General features: G+C 42.9%; 1 protein-coding gene across 1 annotated transcript in view; it reads right to left on the bottom strand.

Annotated features, from left to right (window-relative positions):
- Positions 1 to 24984, bottom strand: part of LOC135558373 (nuclear receptor-binding protein 2-like) — a 63995-nt gene that overhangs the window by 14301 nt on the left and 24710 nt on the right. Inside the window, exons 2-11 of the mRNA XM_064992125.1 lie at positions 16256 to 16378; positions 15719 to 15820; positions 15339 to 15428; positions 14813 to 14853; positions 13607 to 13701; positions 12220 to 12243; positions 11881 to 11964; positions 7714 to 7769; positions 5057 to 5152; positions 913 to 1045 (exon numbers count right to left, since the gene is read on the bottom strand). Of these exons, the coding sequence (XP_064848197.1) occupies positions 913 to 1045; positions 5057 to 5152; positions 7714 to 7769; positions 11881 to 11964; positions 12220 to 12243; positions 13607 to 13701; positions 14813 to 14853; positions 15339 to 15428; positions 15719 to 15820; positions 16256 to 16378 (844 nt within the window). The remainder of the gene's footprint in view (positions 1 to 912; positions 1046 to 5056; positions 5153 to 7713; positions 7770 to 11880; positions 11965 to 12219; positions 12244 to 13606; positions 13702 to 14812; positions 14854 to 15338; positions 15429 to 15718; positions 15821 to 16255; positions 16379 to 24984) is intronic.

The raw sequence follows: 24984 nt of genomic DNA, 5'->3' as shown, positions 1-24984 counted from the left end.
AATAAATTAATCTTCTGAGTGCAACCATATGAAGATCAAAGGTAAGTGATTCATTTTCTCTCTATTTAGTTGCATTCACAAGAAGTTAATCTTTAAGCCTATGTAAAATAGTTGTATCTTTTCTGAATTTTTATAATGAGTATTTCTGTATTTGAATTTGGCGCTCTGCAATCTCACTGGATGTTGGCCAGGCTAGCTGTTTTCTTCTGTCTTTTCCTTTTTTCTCTATAGTTCATTCTCTTGGTGGGGGGTTCTTGGGGGTGGGGAATGGAATTAATTATTTTTTATTCCCGGAGGGGGGGGATCTCAAATGGTTGATGGACAGCTATTGGGGAACTGTGTGGGGGGGGGGGGTCTTGGAGGGTTCATGTTCCCGTTTTTTGACCTGGTGGTAGATCGGTCAACATGCCCCCTTGAGCAGGGCATTGACCCTGGATGCTTCTGTGTGTCGCTCTGAATGGGAATCTGTTGGATGACTGGTATGATGTAGTTATTGAGCGGCTTCACTGCAAGTATATTGTATGTTTTGAATATTCAATCAAATAAATATTTAAAAAATATTTTTAAATGTCATAGTGTCATTAATGGTTTGCCTAACTTGGTGAGATAATGTTCTGAGAATCCATTTTGGCAATTTGGTTAAAGAATACATTTTTGTGAAAATATTACAAATGATTAAAGCAGCATTACTCCCCCATGTTTCTTCCAACTACAGTGTATGATATGCCATTTTGAAGCGCTGAGTCTGTACTTTTATCCAATGTAAAAAAAAAAAAATATTAAAATTAGAATCTTGGAAAATAAGACTGAAAAGAGATTTGCATTCAACTTTCAGTATGGGGGGCAAACGACAAAAAAAGGGGATGTTTTCTGACCAATTGTGTCAAGAATCTGAATGCACCTCTGACTCACACTGATAGTTGATAAAGCAGTGGGCAGCCAGCAGCTTAAGAGAGTGCACCTCAAACAGGACCCTGTGAAACAGCAGGTCATGGGCCGTGGGTCTCTTCTTGGCGTCCATGCGTACACACGACTGGGTGAACTCCTGTAACAGACGAGGGAAAAGGGAGGTGCATGGAGAGTTACTACTACCATGGGTGGAAATGTGGGTGGAATTGGGTGGAACGTGGTGATTTTTAAATACACAGTGCATTCAGAAAGTATTCAGACCCCTTCACTTTTTCTACATTTTGCTACGTTTCAGCCTTATTCTAAAATTGATTGAATAAACGTTTTCCCCTCATCAATCTACACGCAATACCCCATAATGACAACACAATACCCCACAATGACAAAGCAAAAACAGGTGTTAAATTCTTTTTTTTATTTTTTATAAAAAAACTAAAATACCTTTACATAAGTATTCAAACCCTTTGCTCGGAGACTCGAAATTGAGCTCATGTGCATTCTGTTTCGATTGAACATCCTTGAGATGTTTCTACAACTTGATTGGTGTCCACCTGTTGTAAACTCAATTGATTGGACATGATTTGGAAAGGCACACACCTGACAGTGCATGTCAGTGCAAAACCAAGCCATGAGGTCGAAGCAGTTGTCTGTAGAGCTCCGAGACAGGATTGTGTCAAGGCATAGGTCTGGGGGAAACGTACCAAAACACTTCTGCAGCATCGAAGATCATAGAACACAGTGGCCTCAATCATTCTTAAATGGAAGAAGTTTAGAACCACCAAGACTCTTCCCAGAGCTGGCGGCCCAGCCAAACTGAGCAATCAGGGCAGAAGGGCCTTGGTCAGGGAGGTGACCAAGAACCCGATGGTCACTCTGACAAAGCTGCAGAGTTCCTCTGTGGAGATGGGAGAATTTTCCAGAAGGACAACCATCTCTGCAGCACTCCACCAAATCAGGACTTTATGGTAGAGTGGCCAGACAGAAGCCACTCCTCAGTAAAATGGCACATTACAGCCAGCTTGGAGTTTGCCAAAAGGCACCTAAATACTCGCAGACCATGAGAAACAAGATTCTCTGGTCTGATGAAACCAAGATATACTCTTTGGCCTGAATGCCAAGTGTCATGTCTGGAGGAAACCTGGCACCATCCCAACGGTGAAGCATGGTGATGGCAGTGTCATGTCTGGAGGAAACCTGGCACCATCCCAACGGTGAAGCATGGTGATGGCAGTGTCATGTCTGGAGGAAACCTGGCACCATCCCAACGGTGAAGCATGGTGATGGCAGTGTCATGTCTGGAGGAAACCTGGCACCATCCCAACGGTGAAGCATGGAGGTGGCAGCGTCATGCTTTTTCAGTGGCAGGGACTGGGAGACTAGTCAGGATTGAGGGAAAGATGAACGGAGCGAAGTACAGAGAAATCCTTATTGAAAACCTGCTCCAGTGCACTCAGGACCTCGGAAGGTAATCCTTCACCCCAGTCTAACAGGACAACGGCCCTAAGCACACAGCCAAGACAACACAGGAGTGGCTTCAGGACAAGTCTCTGAATGTCCTTGAGTGGTCCAGCCAGAGTCTGGACTTGATTACGATCTAACATCTCTGGAGAGACCTGACAATAGCTGTGCAGCAACGAGCCCCCCTCAAACCTGACAGAGCTTGGGAGGATCCGCAGAGAAGAATGGGAGAAACTCGCCAAATACACTTGTGCCAGGCTTATGTCATACCCAAAAGGACTTGGGGCTGTAATCGCTGCCAAAGGTGCTTCAACAAAGTCCTGAGTAAAGGGTCTGAATACTTATGTAAGTGATATATCCATTTCTTATTTTTAATAAATTAGAAGAAAAAAATCCAAATCTGTTTTTGCTTGGTCATTGTGTGTAGATTGACGGGAATTTAGTATTTAGAATGAACTGGGTAATTAGAAGGAGCTGGGTAATTAGAAGGAGCTGGGTAATTAGAAGGAGCTGGGTAATTAGAAGGAGCTGGGTAATTAGAAGGAGCTGGGTATTTAGAGGGAACTGGGTAATTGGAGGGAACTGGGTAATTAGAGGGAACTGGGTAATTAGAGGGAACTGGGTAATTAGAGGGAACTGGGTATTTAGAGGGAACTGGGTAATTAGAGGGAACTGGGTAATTAGAGGGAACTGGGTATTTAGAGGGAACTGGGTATTTAGAGGGAACTGGGTATTTAGAGGGAACTGGGTAATTAGAAGGAACTGGGTAATTAGAGGGAACTGGGTAATTAGAAGGAGCTGGGTAATTAGAAGGAACTGGGTAATTAGAAGGAACTGGGTATTTAGAGGGAACTGGGTAATTAGAAGGAACTGGGTAATTAGAGGGAACTGGGTATTTAGAGGGAACTGGGTATTTAGAGGGAACTGGGTATTTAGAGGGAACTGGGTAATTAGAAGGAACTGGGTATTTAGAGGGAACTGGGTATTTAGAGGGAACTGGGTATTTAGAGGGAACTGGGTAATTAGAAGGAACTGGGTAATTAGAGGGAACTGGGTAATTAGAAGGAACGGGGTCATTCAAAGGAACTGGGTAATTAGAGGGAACTGGGTAATTAGAAGGAACTGGGTAATTAGAAGGAACTGGGTAATTAAAAGGAACTGGGTAATTAAAAGGAACTGGGTAATTAGAAGGAACTGGGTAATTAGAAGGAACTGGGTAATTAGAAGGAACTGGGTCATTAGAAGGAACGGGGTCATTAGAAGGAACGGGGTCATTAGAAGGAACGGGGTCATTCGAAGGAACTGGGTAATTAGAGGGAACTGGGTAATTAGAAGGAACGGGGTCATTCAAAGGAACTGGGTAATTAGAGGGAACTGGGTAATTAGAGGGAACTGGGTAATTAGAAGGAACGGGGTCATTAGAAGGAACTGGGTCATTAGAAGGAACTGGGTCATTAGAAGGAACTGGGTAATTAAAAGGAACTGGGTAATTAAAAGGAACTGGGTAATTAGAAGGAACGGGGTCATTAGAAGGAACGGGGTCATTAGAAGGAACGGGGTCATTAGAAGGAACGGGGTCATTAGAAGGAACTGGGTCATTAGAAGGAACTGGGTCATTAGAGGGAACGGGGTAATTAGAGGGAACGGGGTAATTAGAGGGAACGGGGTCATTAGAAGGAACGGGGTCATTAGAAGGAACTGGGTCATTAGAAGGAACGGGGTAATTAGAAGGAACGGGGTAATTAGAGGGAACTGGGTCATTAGAAGGAACGGGGTCATTAGAAGGAACGGGGTCATTAGAAGGAACGGGGTCATTAGAAGGAACTGGGTAATTAGAAGGAACTGGGTAATTAGAAGGAACTGGGTAATTAGAAGGAACTGGGTATTTAGAGGGAACTGGGTAATTAGAAGGAACTGGGTAATTAGAAGGAACTGGGTAATTAGAGGGAACTGGGTATTTAGAGGGAACTGGGTAATTAGAATGAACTGGGTCATTAGAAGGAACTGGGTATTTAGAAGGAACTGGGTAATTAGAAGGAGCCATAGCATCTGGTGATTGAAAAAAAGATGGCGTGTAACGTTACATATAGCATTACGGCTGCTGACATCTTTCCTACAATGTGCTTATATAAAAACGGCCTGTCATCTTTCACCGAGTTACTACAAACACTTGGTAGGAAGGAAGAAATGTGTCATGGGAATTAGAGAGAACCGTGGCTTTCAGTGACTGACGAAGATGACACACAGACAGTTTGACTCAATGTATTATAGTATTGAAGCAGCTGCAAACTTTCCTTCACACATTTACCACTACGGTACAATTAATCCCTAGGAGTTGTTTAATAGGAGATTCTAATATTCCATAATTATTGGTTATTAGTCACAATTTTTTCCAACGTTGTTTTCATGTGTTTGATTCCATTATATTCACTCCATTCCAGCAATTACACTCCATTTCAGCCTTTATTAAGAGCCAACCCCCCCTCAGCAGCCTCCACTGGTATACAACCAGTATATGGTCCCATGTGGCTCAGTAGGTCGAGCATGGCGCTTGTGTAAATATGATTCAGGTGTAAATATGAAGTCATAAAATAACTCATATGAAAAGCAACCAGGTTTAGCCCTGTGGGAAATGCCTAACTTTAGGCACGCCATCATTGCGTATGCCCACTACTCCTGTGCAACTTGCCTTTATGAGCGGGTCCTCTAAAGACTGGGCGGCGTTGGTTATAGCCTCTTTGGATACCACAGTGTCCCCGTTGGCCTGGATCTCCAACACTGCCATCTGCAGTTGGGGAGGACAAAAACAAAAATGTGCTGAGTCGTGTTAATTAGGACAACAACGGTAAAACAGAAAGCTAAAATGGGCAGGTCTTATTATCATGACCAAGGCTAGATTGTCCCTCCCTTTTTCAATCTGTTTTCTTCCGTTTGGTACCTAATGAACACGACCCTTATTTTGCATTTGTGATTAATATTATGCGTCAGTAGGCAAAAAAAAGGAAACATTTTTATTCGGAAAATGAGAATGGCTTATCAGACGAGTTCAGGTAAAACATCAGAATGTTTTTTCCTGTTTCGTGTCTATTGAACATAACATAAATACGGGTTTCAATTAACATCTGTGACATACACACACATACACACACACACACACAAAATGTGGACACCCCTCAAATTAGTGGATTTGGCTATTTCAGCCACACCCGTTGCTGACAGGTGTATAAAATCGAGCACACAGCCATGCGATCTCCATGGATAAACAATGGCAGTAGAATGGCCTTACTGAAGAGCTCAGTGACTTTCAACGTGGCACCGCCATAGGATGTCACCTTTCCAACAAGTCAGTTTGTCAAATTTCTGCCCTGCTAGAGCTGCCCCGGTCAACTGTAAGTCAAATCAAATATTTTGTCACGCACCCTAACACCTAACCCTAACGCGCCGAATACAACAGATGTAGACCTTACAGTGAAATGCTTAACAATGCAGTTAAGAAAATATTTACTAAATAAACTAAAGTAAAAAAATTCAAATAACAATAAGGCCATATACAGGGGATACCAGTCCTGAGTCAATGTGCGGGGGTACAGGTTAGTTGAGGTAATTTCTACATGTTGGGAGGGGTAAAGTGACTATGTATAGATAAAACAGAGAGTAGCAGCTATATAAAAACAAATCGTTTGCGAGCCCTGTCACATCGATGAGCGTCAGAGCCGGTATAGTAGGATCCAATCTTAGTCCTGTATTGACGCTTTGCCTGTTTGATGGTTCGTCGGAGGGCATAGTGGGACATCTTATAAGCGTCCTGATTAGTGTCACAATCACTGAAAGCGATAGCTCTAGCCTTTAGCTCGGTGTGGATGTTGCCTGTAATCCATGGCTTCTGGTTGGGATATGTACATACGGTCACTGATGGGACGACGTCGTAGATACATTTATTGAATCCGGTGACTGAGGTGGTATACTCCTCAATGCCATTGGATGGATCTCAGAACATATTCCAGTCTGTGCTAGCAAAACAGTCCTGTAGCATCCGCATCATCTGACCACTTCCGTATTGAGCGAGTCACTGGTACTTCCTGCTTTAGTTTTTGCTCGTATGCCAGAATCAGGAGGATAGAATTATGGTCAGATTTTCCAAATGGAGGGCGAGGGAGAGCTTTGTTGGTGTCTGTGTGTGGAGTAAAAGGTGGTCTAGAGTTTTTTGTACATGCTGGTAGAAATGAGGTAAAACAGATTTAAGTTTGCCTGCATTAAAATCCCCGGCCACTAGGAGCACCACTTTTGGATGAGCATTTTTTTGTTTGCTTATTGCCTTATACAGCTGCTTGAGTGCGGTCTTAGTGCCAGCGTCAGTTTGTGGTGGTAAATAGACGGCTACAAAAATACATTACAATTTCTAAATCGGCTAAGTAAGAAGTGCGGCATCTTTCTCAGGGCGCGGCATCTTTCTCAGGACGCGGCATCTTTCTCAGGGCGCGGCATCTTTCTCAGGGCGCGGCATCTTTCTCAGGGCGCGGCATCTTTCTCAGGGCGCGGCATCTTTCTCAGGGCGCGGCATCTTTCTCAGGGCGCGGCATCTTTCTCAGGGCGCGGCATCTTTCTCAGGGCGCGGCATCTTTCTCAGGCGCGGCATCTTTCTCAGGACGCGGCGCGGCATCTTTCTGGGGCGCGGCATCTTTCTCAGGGCGCGGCATCTTTCTCAGGGCGCGGCATCTTTCTCAGGGCGCGGCATCTTTCTCAGGGCGCGGCATCTTTCTCAGGACGCGGCATCTTTCTCTGGAAGCATGACTCAACCTTCGCCTCTCGAGCCCGTTGGGGGGATTGCAACGATGAGACAAGACCGTAGTCATGAAATTGGCCTGCTTTTAAAAAAAATATGTTTTGAAAGTAGTTTGTCAAGATTGGTGTGGGATAACTTGACTGGCCTGCAGAGCCCTGACCTCAACCCCATTGAACACCTTTGGGTTGAATTGGAACGCCGACTGCGAGCCACGCCTAAATCGCCCAACACCACCAATTATCTTGTGGCTGAATGGAAGCAAGTCCCTGCAGCAATGTTCCATCATCTAGTGGAAAGCCTTCCCAGAAGAGTGGAAGCTGTTATAGCAGCAAAAGCAAGAACCAACTCCATAAATGCCCGCGATTTTGGAATGAGATGTTCGATGACGAGCAGGTGTCCACATACCCTTTAGATACACTACATGACCAAAAGTATTTGGTTGTTTATTATTGGAACACTACAAGAGAACGTGTTTTGTGTCGGCGTAGAGTGAAGTTCACCATAGACGCTGATCTTAAATCTGTACCCAGGGGAAAACTTCACCCCGGGTTGTTTTGTCTTACCTCCAGGGTGCATATGCCAAAGGCGAAGATGTCAATAGAGCAAACATCCTCAGCCACTAAAGCAGAATAGTGTAGGAGAGAGACAGAGACCGACACAGAGACAGAGACAAGGGGAGAAGGAAAGAGAAAAGGTTATTTAGAGACCCCTTTGTCTGAAATACACACATTTGAAGACAGCTCAATGTACACTACACACAAAAACAAATTTACAAAACAAAGCATATAAAATATGACATATCAAGTCAAGCTTTATTTTTATATAGCACATTTCAGACATGGAATCCAACGCAATGCCCTTCACAGGAAAAAATAAACGTAAATATTTACTACACAAGCATAGATGATGAAAAACTAAAATAATACAAACTGAACGACTAAAAAGTACCCTAAGGAAAAGCAAAGCTAAAGAGGTGTGTTTTAAGATCTCTTTTAAATATGTCCACAGTTTCAGCCCCCCTCAGGTTCTCTGGCAGAGGGCTGGGGGCATAGTAACTAAAGGCTGCCTCTCCATGCCTCTTGGTCCCCTCAGGTTCTCTGGCAGAGGGCTGGGGGCATAGTAACTAAAGGCTGCCTCTCCATGCCTCTTGGTCCCCTCAGGTTCTCTGGCAGAGGGCTGGGGGCATAGTAACTAAAGGCTGCCTCTCCATGCCTCTTGGTCCCCTCAGGTTCTCTGGCAGAGGGCTGGGGGCATAGTAACTAAAGGCTGCCTCTCCATGCCTCTTGGTCCCCTCAGGTTCTCTGGCAGAGGGCTGGGGGCATAGTAACTAAAGGCTGCCTCTCCATGCCTCTTGGTCCCCTCAGGTTCTCTGGCAGGCTATTCCAGAGGCTGGGGGCATAGTAACTAAAGGCTGCCTCTTCATGCCTTTTGGTCCCAGGCTTTGCGATAGTTCAAAGGCCAGTGACAGAGGACCGGAGGGACCTAGTGGGAACATAACTTAAAAGCATGTCTGATATGTGCTGGGGTGCACAATGGTGGATTGATTTAAAATCCAATATAAGAATCTTAAAATGTATTCTAAAACTCACAGGCAGTCAGTGCAGAGACCTTAAAACCGGTGTAATGTGTGCTCTCCGTCTGGTCTTGGTCAGTACCCACGCTGCAGCATTCTGTATGTTTTGCAGTTGACCAATGGCATTCTCGGGTAGACCAGACAGGAGAGCATTACAGTAGTAGTCAGGCCTGCTTGTAATATAAGCATGGATGAGTCTCTGTCAGCCTGAGAGAAACAGATGCACATTGGCGATATTCCTCAGGTGGTAAAAAGCTGTCACATTCCTAAATTGTGATTCGAAATTTAGCTCAGAATGTAAAATACCACCTAGGTTTTTCACCTGGATTTTTTATCTTTCTTGCCCGTGAATTATAATGTGTGGCTAGATTCTCCCTCTGTGCTTTGGCTCCAACAATAAGTACCTCGGTCTTGTCTTAATTTAGCTGGAGGAAGTTGTGAGCCACCCAATTATTTACATCACCAATACAGCCTAATAATTTATCCATGGAGCTAAAATCCTCTGGTGATACAGAAATGTAAAGTTGTGTTACATACGCGTAGCAGTGAAAATCAATGCTGTGCTTTCTGATAATGCTGCCAAGGGTTAACATATATAAGCTGAACAGCACCGGACTCAGTACCAGAAATAGAACCTTGTGGAATGTATTTTCTCTGAGTTATGTTCACCAAGAGTGACAAAACCCCCAGTTCTAAACCAATTTAGAACTGGACTGGAGAGGCCAACACACGTCCTTCTGGGCAGACTGTGGAGACATCATGGTCAACAGTGTCAAAAGCAGCACTTAAATCTAAGAGTATAAGGACAGAGAGCTGTTTGGCGTCTGATGGCTCTATGATAATTGACCACTTTAACTAAGGCGGTCTCTGTGCTGTGGTGGGCATGAAAACCAGATGGGAATTGTAAAGTTTTTTTTTTAAGTTGACACTGCTGTTTGAATTTCTCCAGATGTTTGCTTAATAATGGAAGGTTGGAGATTGGCTGAAAATTGCTAAGAGCGTTAGAATCTATACTGAACAAAAAATTTAAAAAACGCAACATGCAAGTTTATATGCAGGCTGTATCACAACCGGCCGTGATTGGGAGTCCCATAGGAGCGGCACACATTTGGCCCTGTTTTGCCGGTGTAGGCCGCCAAAGTAAATACGATTTTTTTCTTAACTGACTTGCCTAGTTAAATAAAGGTTAAATAAAAAAATTAAGTGTTGGTCCCATGTTTCATGAGCTGAAATAAAAAAATCCCAGAAATGTTCCTTGCACTCAAAAAGCTTATTTCTCAAAATTGTGCACGTTAATTTCCATCCCTGTTAGTAAGCATTTCTCCTTTGTCTAGATAATCCATACACCTAACAGGTGTGGCATTTCAAGAAGCTGATTAAACAGCATGATCGTCACACAGGTGAACCTTGTGCTGGGGACAATAAAAGGACCTCACAACACCACAGATGTCGCAAGTTGAGGGAGCAATCAATTGGCATGTTGATTGCAGGAATGTCCACCAGAGTTATGTCCAGAGAATGTTAATTTCTCTACCATAAGCTGCCTCCAATGTTGTTTTAGAGAATTTGGCAGTTTGGCAGGCCTTACAATCGCAGACCACGTGTAACGACACTAGCCTGGGACCTTCACATCCGGCTTCTTAACTTCTTGTAACTTGGGGGCAGTATTTTCATTTTTGGAAAAATAACATTCCCAGAGTAAACAGGCTATTTTGTCAGGACAAGATGCTAGAATATACATATAATTGACAGCTTAGGATATAAAACACTCTAAAGTTTCCAAAACTGTAAAAATATTGTCTGTGAGTATAACAGAACTGATATTGCAGGCGAAAGCCTGAGAAAAATCCAATCCGGAAGTGACTCATGTTTTGAAAGCTCTGCGTTCCGATGCCTGTGAGATCGACTGAGACCAGTCACCCAGATGATGTCACCTGATGAAACTGAGGAGTATATCCGTCTGTAATAAAACTCATTCGGATTGGCTGGTTCTGGCTCCCAAGTGGGTGGGCCTATGGTCTCCCAGGCCCACCCATGGCTGTGCCCCATGTGAAATCCATAGATTAGGGCCTAATGAATTTATTTCAAAAGACCGGTTTCCTTATATGAACTGTAACTCAGTAAAATCGTTGAAATTGTTGAATGTTGAGCTAATATTTTGGTTCAGTACAGATTACTTTTCTTCAGAACGGTTTTTAACATAGGCACTCTCCCCACTGGGAGAGGGGGCGGCAGGGTAGCCTAGTGGTTAGGGCGTTGGACTAGCAACCGGAAGGTTGCAAGTTCAAACCCCCGAGCTGACAAGGTAAAAATCTGTTGTTCTGCCCCTGAACAGGCAGGTAACTCACTGTTCCCAGGCCGTCATTGAAAATAAGAATTTGTTCTTAACTGACTTGCCTGGTTAAATAAAGATAAAAATAAACTGCACTAAAAACTGCTATGAACAGGGAGTGGTTAACAATAGCTTGCATTTCTTCAGATACACTATTAAAAACTGTTTTGAAGGTGTGGAGGATAGGATCGAGAAGGCTTAAGTTGTGATATCACTTTCCTGAGCATGTCTGTGTCAACCAGGGGAAATAAATCCATAGTGCCTTCTCATCAGGTATTGCTTTACTGATAAGCAACATTAGGCTGGGTATCTTCTCTCTGAAATATGCTGCAAACTCACATTTAGATGTGCAGGAAAGGTCACATAGGTTTGCAGGGGTAGGATATATCAGGCCATCAGTGGTGGAGAAGAGCACTCACAAATTACTCTGATTAACAGTGATCATGTTAGTAAAATGAGCCCGTCTGGCATTCATAATTGCCTTGTTATATATGTCAAGTTGCTCTCTCAGAATATCACAATGGACCTGCAACTGCCTTTCTGCACTTCCACTCTGCCTTTCTGCAATTTCTCTTTCATTTATTATTTCTCACTCCAAGGGGCTCTCCCTTTGGATGTGGCCTTTTTCAACTTTACTGGAGCTATGGCATCAATGGTTGCCCTTAATTTGCTATTAAAGTTAACTAAATTATCATAAGAGAAAGGCAGAATAGGTGGTGGAGTGTTGTTCATGCACACGAGCCAAAATAAGAGCTACATCAAATGCATGGGGAGTAGTAGATGGAGTTAAAGGGAGAGTAAGAAAGATGGGAGATAGACACTTACAGCCGTATTCAGGAGCAAAATAGTGCTGGTTTGTTTCATCATCCCGATGATGCTGCACATTTCCGTAGATCGCCTCTGGGAAAACTAGGAAAGGGACAAACAGACCAGAGTAAAAAAATAAAAGTCTCCATCTCGTTCACACTCTCGAAAACAGATTATATTCACAATTACTCTTCAACAGGTTATCTAAAAAAAATAAAAAAAATAAAAAAATGTTTTGACCAAGTGAAGGGCAGTCTTGAGAACATAAACCACAACAGAACTTAGTTCCTAAATTAGTAGTGGATTGTAGACTAGAAGGGGGAGAAAAACAACAACAGTGACAAATAGGATTCTTACCATTGACAAACAGCCTATGCCACACTGTAAACAAAACAGAAAAACACGGAGAATTCAAACAAATGATCCCAAGAGGAAAAACTGAGGAAAAGTTAGGTATTTATTCAATTATATATAGTACCAGTCAAAAGTTTGGACACACCTACTCATTCAAGGGTTTTTCTTCATTTCTTTTACAATGTAGAATAATAGCGAAGACATCAAAACTATGAAATAATCTAGTAACCCCCCCCCAACAAAAATAATAAAAAATAATAAGTGTTAAACATGTCAAATTATATTTTTAGAAGATTCTTCAAAGTATCCAGCCACCCTTTGCCTTGATGACAGCATTGCACACTCTTGGTATTCTCTCAACCAGCTTCATGAGGTAGTCACCTGGAATGCATTTAAATTAGTTAGTTTGTGGAATATCTTTCCTTCTTAATGCATTTGAGCCAATCAGTTGTGTTGTGACAAGGTAGGGGTGGTATACAGAAGATTTGGTAAAACACCAAGTCCATATTATGGCAAGAACATCTTAAATAAGCAAAGAGAAACGACAGTCCATCAATACTTTACTTCAGGAACTTTGAACGTTTCTTCAAGTGCAGTCGCAAAAATCAACAAGCAACCTGTTGAAGTAGGCTCTCATGAGGACTGACCACAGGAAATGAAGACCCAGAGTTACCTCTGCTGCAGAGGATAAGTTCATTAGTTGCCAGCTTCAGAAATTGCAGCCCAAATACCAAATAAATGCTTCAGAGTTCAAGACACAGTTCACCATCAACTGTTTAGAGGAGACTGGTCGAACTGCTGCAAAGAAACTACTACCAAAAGGACACCAATAAGAGGAGACTGGTTTGGGCCAAGAAACAGGAGCAATGGACAGACTGGTGGAAATCTGTCCTTTGGTCTGATGAGCCAAAGGGTGGCTACTTTGAAGAATCAAAAATATATTTTGATTTTGTTGAACATTTTTTTTCTTTTTACTACATGATTCCATATGTGTTATTTTATAATTTTGATGTCTTCACTGTTATTCTACAATGTAGAAAATAATAAAAAGAAAAGAAAAACCCTTCAATGAGTTGGTATCCAAACGTTTGACTGGTACTGTAATCCCCCATTCAACTTAATAGAATGTGATATCACTGTAGGTCTGTTAGAGGGGTACATCGGTAACAGCAGTCTCTTATTACCATTGTTCTTTGTTCTTTGGTGATTAGATAAACACCCACGTTGTAATTATCCAATCTTTTCCCTGCAAATGTCCACTTGTGCACTACCTCCTGATGGTTTTAAAAGCATAGCATTTCCTATGATTTAAATCCAACTAGCGTCAGGGACAACGGTGGAGTACTGGTACTCTCTCCCACCCCCCCTCCTTGCCCTGTAGACCACATACCCGAGCCGATCTTGATGAGTCCGTTGTGCTGGATGAAGATGGTGTCACACGTCACGTTACCATGGACTATGGGCGGGTGGCAGGAATGCAGATAACTAAGGATATAAATTTGCATTCATATTTTTAAAAAAACTAACCTTTTTGCGTGTGATTTCTGTCCTGTGATAAAATCAAATGTCAGTACTATATTATGTCTTTGTCATGTGCTGTGGATAATCTACTTCATAAATCTTCTACAGGAGAAGCAGTTTCACATCGTTCCTCTTGATGTTAAAGTTGCTCATTTATAGTAGTTAAATATAATACAATTTAAGAAACATGGCAGTCAGATTCTCCTCTAAACCTGCTGGGATACGGCTTTGTGGAGCCGCCATCTTATTTTTTCCTCGTTACCATGTGGTGTAAAGTACTTATGTACTTTAAAGTATTTTTACTTAAGTCGTTTCAGGTATCTATCTGTACTTTTGATATTTTTACTTCACTACATTCCTGAGGAAAATAATGTACTTTTTTACTCCATACAATTTCCCTTTGAATGCTTAGCTGGACAGGGAAATGGTCTAATTCACTCACTTAAAGAGAAAATCCCTGGTCATCTCTACTGCATCTGATCTGGTGGACTCACTAAATAAATGTTTTGTTTGAAAATTATGTATGAGTGTGCCCCTGGCTAACAGTACATTTTAAAAAAACAAGAAAATAGTGCCATTTGGTTTGCTTAATAAGGAATTTGAAATTATTTACACTTAAGTATATTTAAAACCAAATACTTTTTTTTTTACTTAAGTAGGATTTTACTGGGTGACTTTCACTTTTGAGTCATTTTCTATTAAGGTGTCTTTATTTTTACTCAAGCAAATGGGTACATTTCCACCACTATCCTTTAGATATATCACTGAATAAATAGAGTTCACACAAAATATACAAAACCAATATTCTATCACTGTCATCTGAATTGTAGTTGAACTTTTGGTTGAACACACACAAAAAAAAAAAGTCAACGTCATTTTAACTGGATTTGAACCACAATTTGACTACAAGATTTCAAGAGTTGGTTTATTTCAAGCAAAATTCACATTGGTTGAAAATCAACCAAAAAAGGGACCGATTTTGTGTTACACATTTGCCCAGTGTGTGTGGGGGGGGGGAAGGGACATCATTTGGGTGAGTTTTGAGTGACAGGTTGAATGGTGCCGGGTTTCTTACCTCAGAGCTGACAGAATCTGAGTGCACCATCGCTTCCATGCCTAAAAACCGACCACACGCAAACAGAGAAACAGTTTTACTGAATGACTTAAATAGATACAAAAACAGTGGCCGTCAACAAAATCTCACACCGTCTGGATAAGTGTTTAACCTACTGGTGCAATCTGATGCCCTGCTGCAAAGCATTTGAATCGGTTAGTATGTGCAGCGCGACTGCTTTGGCAGCATTCCAGACCACCCGCAGAGACAAATACAGGATAAGTGACTACGAGAAACGTTCTAAATCCTATATGTTGTGGTAGTTTTAAAGCCAAACACTAGATGGCGCTATTCCCAGTTGAGGTTTGATGAGGGAGGAGGAAGACGAGTGGGAATGGACCATAGAGATGATAGATCTGACAGCATGGGTAACGCCATTCAGGCTACCCATAGAAATTACCCACCCACTTGACTACTTTAAAATGGTGGAAGCCCTCAGCCTTTTGGTCATTAGAGGCCTCTATCATTCTCTATGGGATGGACTCACCTTGACATTCATGGTCTTGTGGTTTTTCTTTGTTTTCTTTAAGAACTGCTTGAGACTGCCTGATGACATGTACTCTGTGATGAAGATCACCTGAGTTCGGAGATAGACATGGAGATATAATGAATGGTTAGGGGGGGGGGGGGCATCAGTGTTCTTGGAAAAACTTGTTTATCCAAAAAGTGTAAAATGATGTATCCCTATACTATAGTCATTGAAATTCACAAGCCGTTTTGAATGGACTTTTTTTTTTTAAAGGAGGGTAATTACTTCTCCCAGATGCTGACAGTTTGTTCCTGTGTACAGTATGTACTGGTTACCTGTGTGTGTGTGTGTGTGTGTGTGAGAGAGAGACCAAGGTCATGCGTGCTCATGTCCCTCACCCTCGCCCGACTTTCCCTGGTGTCCAGCCAGTACTTATGGAACTTGACAATGTTGGGGTGATCTACATGCATCAGGCTCTCAAACATCTCCCTCATTCGATCCTGCAAGACAAACAACCATGAAGACCCACACTTCTGAAATGTTTTACTATCTATCTTTATTTAACTAGGTGAGTCAGTTAAATAACACATTCTTATTTACCATGATGGCCTTGAAACAGTGGGTTAACTGCCTTGTTCAGAATGACAAACTTCTTGTCAGCTCAGGGATTTGATCGCACAACCTTTCGTTTTCTGGTCCCAACGCTCTAACCACTAGGCTACCAGCCTGCCCCATGAGCTCTCAAAGCCGGTTATCAACATCACTCTTTGACACACACAACAAAAATATCTGCCTTCCTCGTCCTGCCGGGTCAAACTTCATTTTTCTCTTTTTTTTTTTTTTTTTTTTACCAGATTCTGCCTTTAAAAAAAATGGGGGGAAAAAAATAATTAATAAATAAATAAAAAATCAGGACAGGATTATCAAAAAGATACCTCGTGAGATTTGAAGACCTTCTTATCGGAGAACTGCACTTCGTTCCACACCACCTCCACTCCCTCCTCTGTGTCCATGGCCAGTGAGGCAGTCTCAATGCCTGGGACATTCCCCTGACTCACCTACAAAAACAGAGGAAAGCGTAGGTCCAAAGTATTAGTCAGCCCTCTTCGAAACTGTTAAAATGCTTCCCTCCGCGGCCTGGCTGCTCCAGGGGTAAAGCCGGTCTCCAGTGTTGGCATAGGTTAGAATCTGGCCTACTGTCATATGACACATCTCCACCCCATTGTCATCCTCCATCTGTTCAACAAAAGTCAGAAAAATAAATGTATGATGTTTCCCTCCTTGAAGCAATCAGTGATACAAAACAATTGACTAGGTGAAAGCAAGGGTACTAGCTCTTAGTTTTTCACCAATGCAGACAAAAAAAATGAGGATTTGTTAGAAGTATTCCAATGAACCCTGGATTCGTGCTGCATTATAGTGGTTCATTGTAGAGATACACAGAAGCAAAGCTTGGACCAACCATTTAAAAATGAACAAATATGGTTTACAACTTCCAATATGTTCTAGAATAGACACGGAGTGTACAAAACATTAGGAACACCTTAGGAACACACCTCATCTACACCGAGTGTACAAAACATTAGGAACACCTTAGGAACACACCTCATCTACACCGAGTGTACAAAACATTAGGAACACCTTAGGAACACACCTCATCTACACCGAGTGTACAAAACATTAGGAACACCTTAGGAACTCACCTCATCTACACTGATTGAAGTGGATTTAACTAGTGACATCAATCAGTAGTCATTGACTGACCGGCTGTAATGAAAGCTACGTCATGGAAAGAGCAGGTGTTCCTAACGTTTTGTACACAGTGTATGACTCAAGTATCCCCAAAATATGTCTGGTAGTTGAACAACTGAACCATCTACCACACCTGACAGGGAGTTGCAAAGGACAGTATAGGAACATGTTAGAAACCCCCCCCCCCCCACACACATTTACATTAGTTCTATTTGCTTAAATTAGTCTAAATTGAATAAGTCAATGCTCTTCCGACTCACGCTGTAAGGGATCAAAAGGAAATGATCCCGTTCCAAATTGACTGCACGCTATCCTGTCTGGAGAGCAAAACGGGGTCAACACAAGATAGTCGCCAGTGAAAGTCTACACACCCCTTGCATAGTCTTAACATTTTCTGTCTTAAAACAATCTAAATAAGGGAATAAATGTGCATGTTCTAATGATCTACAACAACCTACCCCACATTTACAAAGTGAAAGAATTGATTGTAAATTGGAAAATGTTCTCTTATTAACAAAAAAACACAAACAAGTGCTGGTCCCATGTTTCATGAGCTGAAATAAAAGATCCCAGAAATGTTCCATATGCACAAATGGCTTATTTCTCTAAAATGTTGTGTACAAATTTGTTTACATCCATGTTAGTGAGCATTTCTCCTTTACCAAGATAATATATCCACCTGGCAAGTGTTGCATATCAAGAAGCTGATTAAAACAGAATGATCATCATTACAAATCAAATGTTATTGGTCACATACGCATGTTTAGCAGATGTTATTGCGGGTGTAGCGAAATGCTTGTGTTTCTAGCTCCAACAGTGCAGTAATATCTCACAATACAGACAAATCTAACGTAAAGGAATTAAGAATATATAAATATTTAGATGAGCAATGAATAGAATGCAGCATATACATGTGAGATGAGTAATGCAAAATATGTGGTTTAATAAAAAAATGTAAACATTAAAGTGGCCAGTGATTTCAAGTCTATGTATATAGGGCAGCAGCCCTATATAGAAGCTGTTTTCCAGTCTCTCGGGTCCCAGCTTTGATGCACCTGTACTGACCTCGCCTTCTGGATGATAGCGGGGTGAACAGGCAGTGGCTCTGGTGGTTGTTGTCCTTGGTATTTTGGGCCTTCCTGTGACATAGGGTGCTATAGGGGTCCTGGAGGGCAAGTAGTTTGCACCCGGTGATGCGTTGGGAAAGTCTGCACAACCCTTTGGAGAATCCTGTGATTGCGGGCGGTGTAGTTGGCGTACCAGCCGGTGATCCATCCCGACAGGATGCTCTCAATTGTGCATCTGTAAAAGTTTGTCAGGGTTTTAGGTGCCAAGCCAAATATATTCAGCCTCCAAAGGTTGAAGAGGTGCTCTTGCGCCTTCTTCACCACACTGTCTGTGTGGGTGGACCATTTCAGTTTGTCAGTGATGTTCACCAAGGAACTTGAAGCTTTCCACCTTGTCCACTGCGGTCCCGTCAATGTGGATAGGGGTGCTCCCTCTGCTGTTTTCTGAAGTCCACGATCAGCTCCTTTGTTTTGTTGATGTTGAGTGAGGTTATTTTCCTGGCACCACACTCCCAGGGACCTCACCTCCTCCCTGTAGGCTGTCTCATCATTGTTGGTAATCAGGCCTACTACTGTTGTGTCGTTGGAGGCGTGCATGGCCACGCGGTCATGGTTAAACAGAGTACAGGAGGCTGAGCACACACCCTTGTGGGTTCCCTATGATGAGGATCAGCAGAGCAGAGGTGATGTTTCCTACCTTCACCACCTTGGGGTGGCCCGTCAGGAAGACCAGGACCTAGTTGCGCAGGGCGGGGTTCAGACCCAGGACTCCGAGTTTAATGATGAGCATGGAGGGTACTATGGTGTTGAATCCTGAGCTATAGTCAATGAACAGCATTCTTACATAGGTTTTCCTCTTGCCCAGATGGAATAGGGCAGTGTGCAGTGTGATTGCATCGTCTGTGGATCTACTGGAGTGGTAATGAGCATGGAGGGTACTATGGTGTTGAATCCTGAGCTATAGTCAAAGAACAGCATTCTTACATAGGTTTTCCTCTTGCCCAGATGGAATAGGGCAGTGTGCAGTGTGATTGCATCGTCTGTGGATCTACTGGAGTGGTAAGCAAGTTGAAGTGGGTCTAGGGAGTCAGTTAAGGTAGAGGTGATATGATCCTTGACTAGTCTCTCAAAGCACTTTGTGATGACAGAAGTGAGTGCTACGGTGCGATAGTCATTTAGTTCAGCTACCTTTGCTTTCTTGGGTAGAGGAACAGTGGTGGACATCTTAAAGCATGTGGGGACAGCAGACTGGGATAGGGAGAGATTGAATATGCCTGTAAACACTCCAGCCAGCTGGTCTGCGCATACTCTGTGGACGTGGCTTCCCCAGCGAGGGTTATCGCGATTAAATGTCTTATTCATGTCGGCCACGGAGGAGAGCCCACAGTCCTTGGTAGCTGGCCGCGTCGGTGGCACTGTGTTATACTCAAAGTGGGCGAAAAAGGTGTTTAGCTTATCCGGAAGCAAGACATCGCGGACTCCCTTTGTAGTCCATGATTGTCTGTAGACCCTGCCACATACGTGTCTGAGTCGTTGAATTGCGTTTCCACTTTGTCTCTGTACTGATGTTTTGCCTGTTTGATTGCTTACGGGAGGGAATAACTACACTGTTTAAAAATATATATTATAATATTCAGCCATATTCCCAGTCACCTTGCCATGGCTAAATGCAGTGGTTTGCGCTTTCAGTTTTGCGCGAATGCTGCCATCTATCCATGGTTTCTGGTTTGGGTAGGTTAAAAGTCAGTGGGTACAACAATACATTTCCTGGTAAACTCAGTCACCGTATCGGTGTACTCCTCAATGTTATTCTCAGAGGCTACCCGGAACATATCCCAGTCCGCATGATCAAAACAATCTTGAAGCATGGATTCCGATTGGTCAGACCAGCGTTGAATAGACCGTAGCTCGGGTACTTCCTGTATGAGTTTCTGCCTATAGGAAGGGAGGAGCAAAATAGAGTCGTGATAAGACATACCGAAGGGAGGGCGGGGAGGGCTTTGTAGGCATTTGAGTAGCAGTTGTCCAATGTTCTCAGACAAGTGCTACAGTCAATGTGATGAGAGTACTTCGGTAACGATTTCCTCATTTTAGCTTTGTTAAAATTCCCTGCTACAATAAATGCAGCCTAAGGATATGTGGTTTCCAGTCCAGTGTAGTTATTTGAGAGGCCATTGTGGTATCGGCTTGATGGGGAATATACACGGCTGTGACTATAACCGAAGAGAATGCTCTTGGGAGGTAATACGGATTGCATTTGATTTTGAGGTATTCTAGGTTGGTTGAACAGAGGAACTTGAGTTTCTGTATGTTATCACAATCACACCATAAGAAGTTAATCATGAAACATACACGCCAGCCCTTCTACCCGTAGAGATCTTTATTCCCATCTGCTTGATGAACTGAGAACCCAATTGCTTGGACAGACTCAGACAGTATATTTAGAGAGCCATGTTTCCGTGAAACAGAATACATCACAATCCCTGATGTCTCTCTGGAAGGAGATCCTCACCCTGAGCTCATCAACTTTATTATCCAAAGACTGAACATTAGCGAGTAATATACTCGGAAGCAGTGGGTGATGTGCGCGCCCTGAGTCGGACTAGAAGTCCACTCCGAATACCTCTTCTCCGCCGGCTGTGTTTTGGATCAGCCTCTAGAATCAATTGCCCTGGGGGGTACGAACAAAGGATCCAATTCAGGAAAGTCGTATTCCTGGTCATACTACTGGTGGGTTACCGCCGCTCTGATATCCAAGAGTTCTTTCCAGCTGTATGTAATAACACCCAAAATAATTCTGGGCTAATAATGTAAGACATAACACAGAAAAAAAAATACTGGGGAGCAGCAACATGTGAAGACGAACAATTTACTATTAATACTTGACCAACACCTCCCCCACCGTGCTCATTTTGTAACATTTAATATGGAATCGAACCCAATTTACTAATCTGGATTTTTTTCCTGAATTTTTTTGTCTTTTAATCGTAAAATGTCGAGACAACAACGGCCGCGGGCTCACCTGACACGGACTCTGTTTCCCGACCTAGACGTGGTAATGCCGGCTATCATTAAATCTGAACAGACTGTGATGGATAAGGTGGAGTCACTATCCACACAAATACCTATTCTTGCCACCGAGGTATACATAAAGATCGATTCCGTTAACGAAGACTTGACAAGACATGACACCCGTCTGAATAGTCTGGAATATGGCGTAAATATTTACTCCGACACAGTGACACTGGAAGAGCAAGTCACCCAGCTATCATCAGATGTCGTCAAACTCCCTTCCAAGGTTGAGGACCTCGAGAACAGACAGCGCCAGGGGAACTGTCACATTTTCGGCGGGAGAGAGGGACTCGAGACCGTAGGCGGAATGCAGCTTACCCTATCCATAGCTAAACTGCTACAGGAAATTCTAGGCCTCGATTACGCCCCCAATCTTGACAGGGAGTACAGAAGCATACAGTCTGCGCCAAAGAATGGGGAGCCACCCAGAACCATAGTAGTTAAATTCCACTACCTTCAGGAGGAGGTGGTCTTCCCTAAGGCAACGCGAGAGGCTCCCATCACCCACTATGGCCAGAATATTCGCATTTACCCGGACTACACGGTGGTAGTCATGAAGAAGAGGTTCAGTTTAACATGGTAGCCTTTTGCTCTAGTCTAGGAGAGGTAGATGCAGCCTTCCAACAGGGGGAAGACCAGCATAGGGGTCCAAGGTTTTCTGGCTATTTTGTTGTTTTTAGCCGTTTTTTTCCCCTTTTCTTTATGACTCTGACCTTTCAGCACACTGGCCATGAGATTGTACTTACATTCATTTCTGATTACTATGCTTAATTCACATACTCTAGGCTCCACAAGCTGTATCAGCTGGATCACGAAAGGAATGAACCAGGTGGTGAAGCGTAGCCGAGTGTATGCTCATCTTCAGTCCTTAAATCCGTTCATTGTTTTTCTCCAAGCAAGAGACCCATCTCCGGTCCAGCGACCATGACAAACTAAAGAGAGGATAGGTAGACCAAATATTTCACTCCAACTTTGGTGCTCAGGCCAGAGGGGCAGTCATCCTTATCAGAAAAAAGCACCCCCATTTGTCTCCTCCAAAGTAATTTCAGATACTAATGGCAGATGGTGATGGGGAAATTGTTTCGCACACAGGTTATTCTAGGCTAACCTCTATGGTCCTAATTGGGATGACGCTCAATTTCTCTGAACTCATCGCAACACTTTCTGACCTTAACTCTCATCAATTGATATTGGGTGGATATTTCAATTGTGTATGGCATCCAAGTCTAGACAGATCCAGACCGAAGCCCAACAATGTAATTTCAAAATCAGGCGCAGTAATCAACTCATTTCTAGAATCCTATAATTTGTCTGATCCATGGAGGAGGAGCAATCCCACTGTTAAACAGAACTCAATTTTTTCCCTCCAGTCCACCAATCATACTCTAGGATTGACTTGTTTCCTCCAGTCCACCAATCATACTCTAGGATTGACTTGTTTCCTCCAGTCCACCAATCATACTCTAGGATTGACTTGTTCCTGCTGGACAAGATCATTCTTCCTATTGTAACTAATAGCCAATATCACAGACCATAGCACTGTCCAGCTAGATATCCTCTTTTTGGACAGTACTGTGTCACAATGCGAGTGGTGACTTGACCCACTACTACTATCCTGTAGTGCCTTTAAAAAAAATACATATCAACTCACATTGATGTCTTTTTACAGATCAACTGTACCCCTGACGTGTCTCACTACTGTATGGGACCCGTTAAAAGTATATCTAAGGGGCCAAATTATTTCATACATGACAAACAGCACACCAAGCGCTTATCGGAGCTATCGCAACTCATTCTAGATGTGGACAACAGATATGCCTGTTTTCTGACTCCTGAACTCTACAAAGAGAGACTGCTACCACCAATCTGGAATTTGACAATCTTTCCACCAAACAAACGGAGCAGCTTCTGTTTAAGTCGAGGTAAAAATTCTATGAACATCTCACCAGCTTCGACAATCCGCTGGCTAGCAGCAGCATACCTGAAATCTGTGTTGCAGCTGATTTAACTTCTAACTATCCCAACGAAATCAATCAATTTAAGCAATTCTACTCTACTCTTTACTCGCCAGAGGCTCTTCCTGACACATCTCGTATGCATACATTTCTAGACATCCCCGGTCTCAATTCATATGAACAACCAACATGGATGCCTCAATGAGTGAAAGATGAAGCTACTCTGGAAATCCAGTCCATGTAGAGCGGTGCGTCCTCCGGGTCTGATGGCTTTCCTATTGAATTTTCTAAAGCATTCTCCTCTAAATTATCCCTTATTCTCAGCTCAATGTACAAGGAAATCCTTTCTAGTCAGAAACTGCCACAGACCCTTACCCAGATGACTATTTTGGTTTTGCTTAAAAAAAGGACAATAATCCCCTTAGAGACTGTGACTCATACCAACCTATAAGCATTTTGTGCTGCAATTATAAAATTCTCACTACAGTCCTCTCGTGGCATTTAGAGACAGTGATGCCTAATATAATTAACTCTGACCAAACCGGATTTCTCAGGTAGGTATCTTTCTATAATATGCACAGTCTATTTAATGTTCTTTATTCTGCTCACTGAACAGCCAGAGTTTCTCATCTCTTGATGCCGAAAAGGCTTTAGACTGGTTGAGGGGAAATATCTATTTACAGTACTAGAGGGATGATTTGAGTTTGGCCCGTCATTACTTTCGTGGATTAAGATTTTGTACTCGTCCCCAGTGGCTTCTGTTCACGCCAACAATGTTACCTCCAGATACTTCCTTCTCCACAGGGGAGGCCAGGCAGGGTTGCTGTCTATCCCCCTTTCCTATTTGATATGGCTATTGCGGGCAGAGGAGAGGATTAAGGGAATATTAAGGGGCAACATAACATAATTATATGTAGACAATCTTCTTTTATACATCTCTAACCCTGTGGAGTTTATACCCTCTCTATTGGACATGCTACAAGGTTTTGGGACATTCTCTGGTTATAAGTTAAACCTAACAAAAGGTGTGCTCCTCCCCATTAATCAGTTAGCAGAAGGAATTGGGAATTCCAATTTTCCATTTAAGGCAGAGCATCAGGTCTTTACTTATTTGGGGATAAAGGTCACACACTCATTTAAAGCTCTGTTTAAACAACTTCTAAACACTCCTGGAGCGCAGGAGGCAGGATTTCATGAGGTGGTCGTCTCTTCCCATTCCATTATTAGGTCGCATTAATTCTGTTAAGATGACTACTGCCAAGGTTTGTGTACTTATTCCAAATTATTCCCATTTTTCTGCCAAAGTCTACGTTCAAACTGGACAGCTACATTTCTTTAAAAAAAAAGTTTGATTTAATTTTTACCCCCTTTTTCTCCCCAATTTCGTGGTATCCAATTGTTAGTAGTTACTATCTTGTCTCATCGTTACAACTCCCGTTGGGGCTTGGGAGACGAAGGTCGAAAGCCATGCGTTCTCCGAAACACAACCCAACCAAGCCGCACTGCTTCTTAACACAGCGCGCATCCAACCCGGAAGCCAGCTGCACCAATGTCTCGGAGGAAACACCGTGCACCTGGCGACCTGGTTAGCACGCACTGCGCCTGGCCCGCCACAGGAGTCGCTAGTGCGCAATGAGACAAGGATATCCCAACCGGCCAAACCCTCCCTAACCAGGACAATGCTAGGCCAATTGCGCATTGCCCCACGGACCTCCCAGTCGCAACAGAGCCTGGGCGCGAACCCAGAGTCTCTGGTTACAAGTACATTTTTCAACTTCATTTGGAATAAGTCAAATCCACAAATGAGAAAGGTCTATC

The sequence above is a fragment of the Oncorhynchus masou genome, chromosome 17 (assembly GCF_036934945.1).
Source record: "Oncorhynchus masou masou isolate Uvic2021 chromosome 17, UVic_Omas_1.1, whole genome shotgun sequence".
NCBI lineage: Eukaryota > Metazoa > Chordata > Actinopteri > Salmoniformes > Salmonidae > Oncorhynchus > Oncorhynchus masou.
This window is presented reverse-complemented; position numbering and strand designations above follow the sequence as displayed.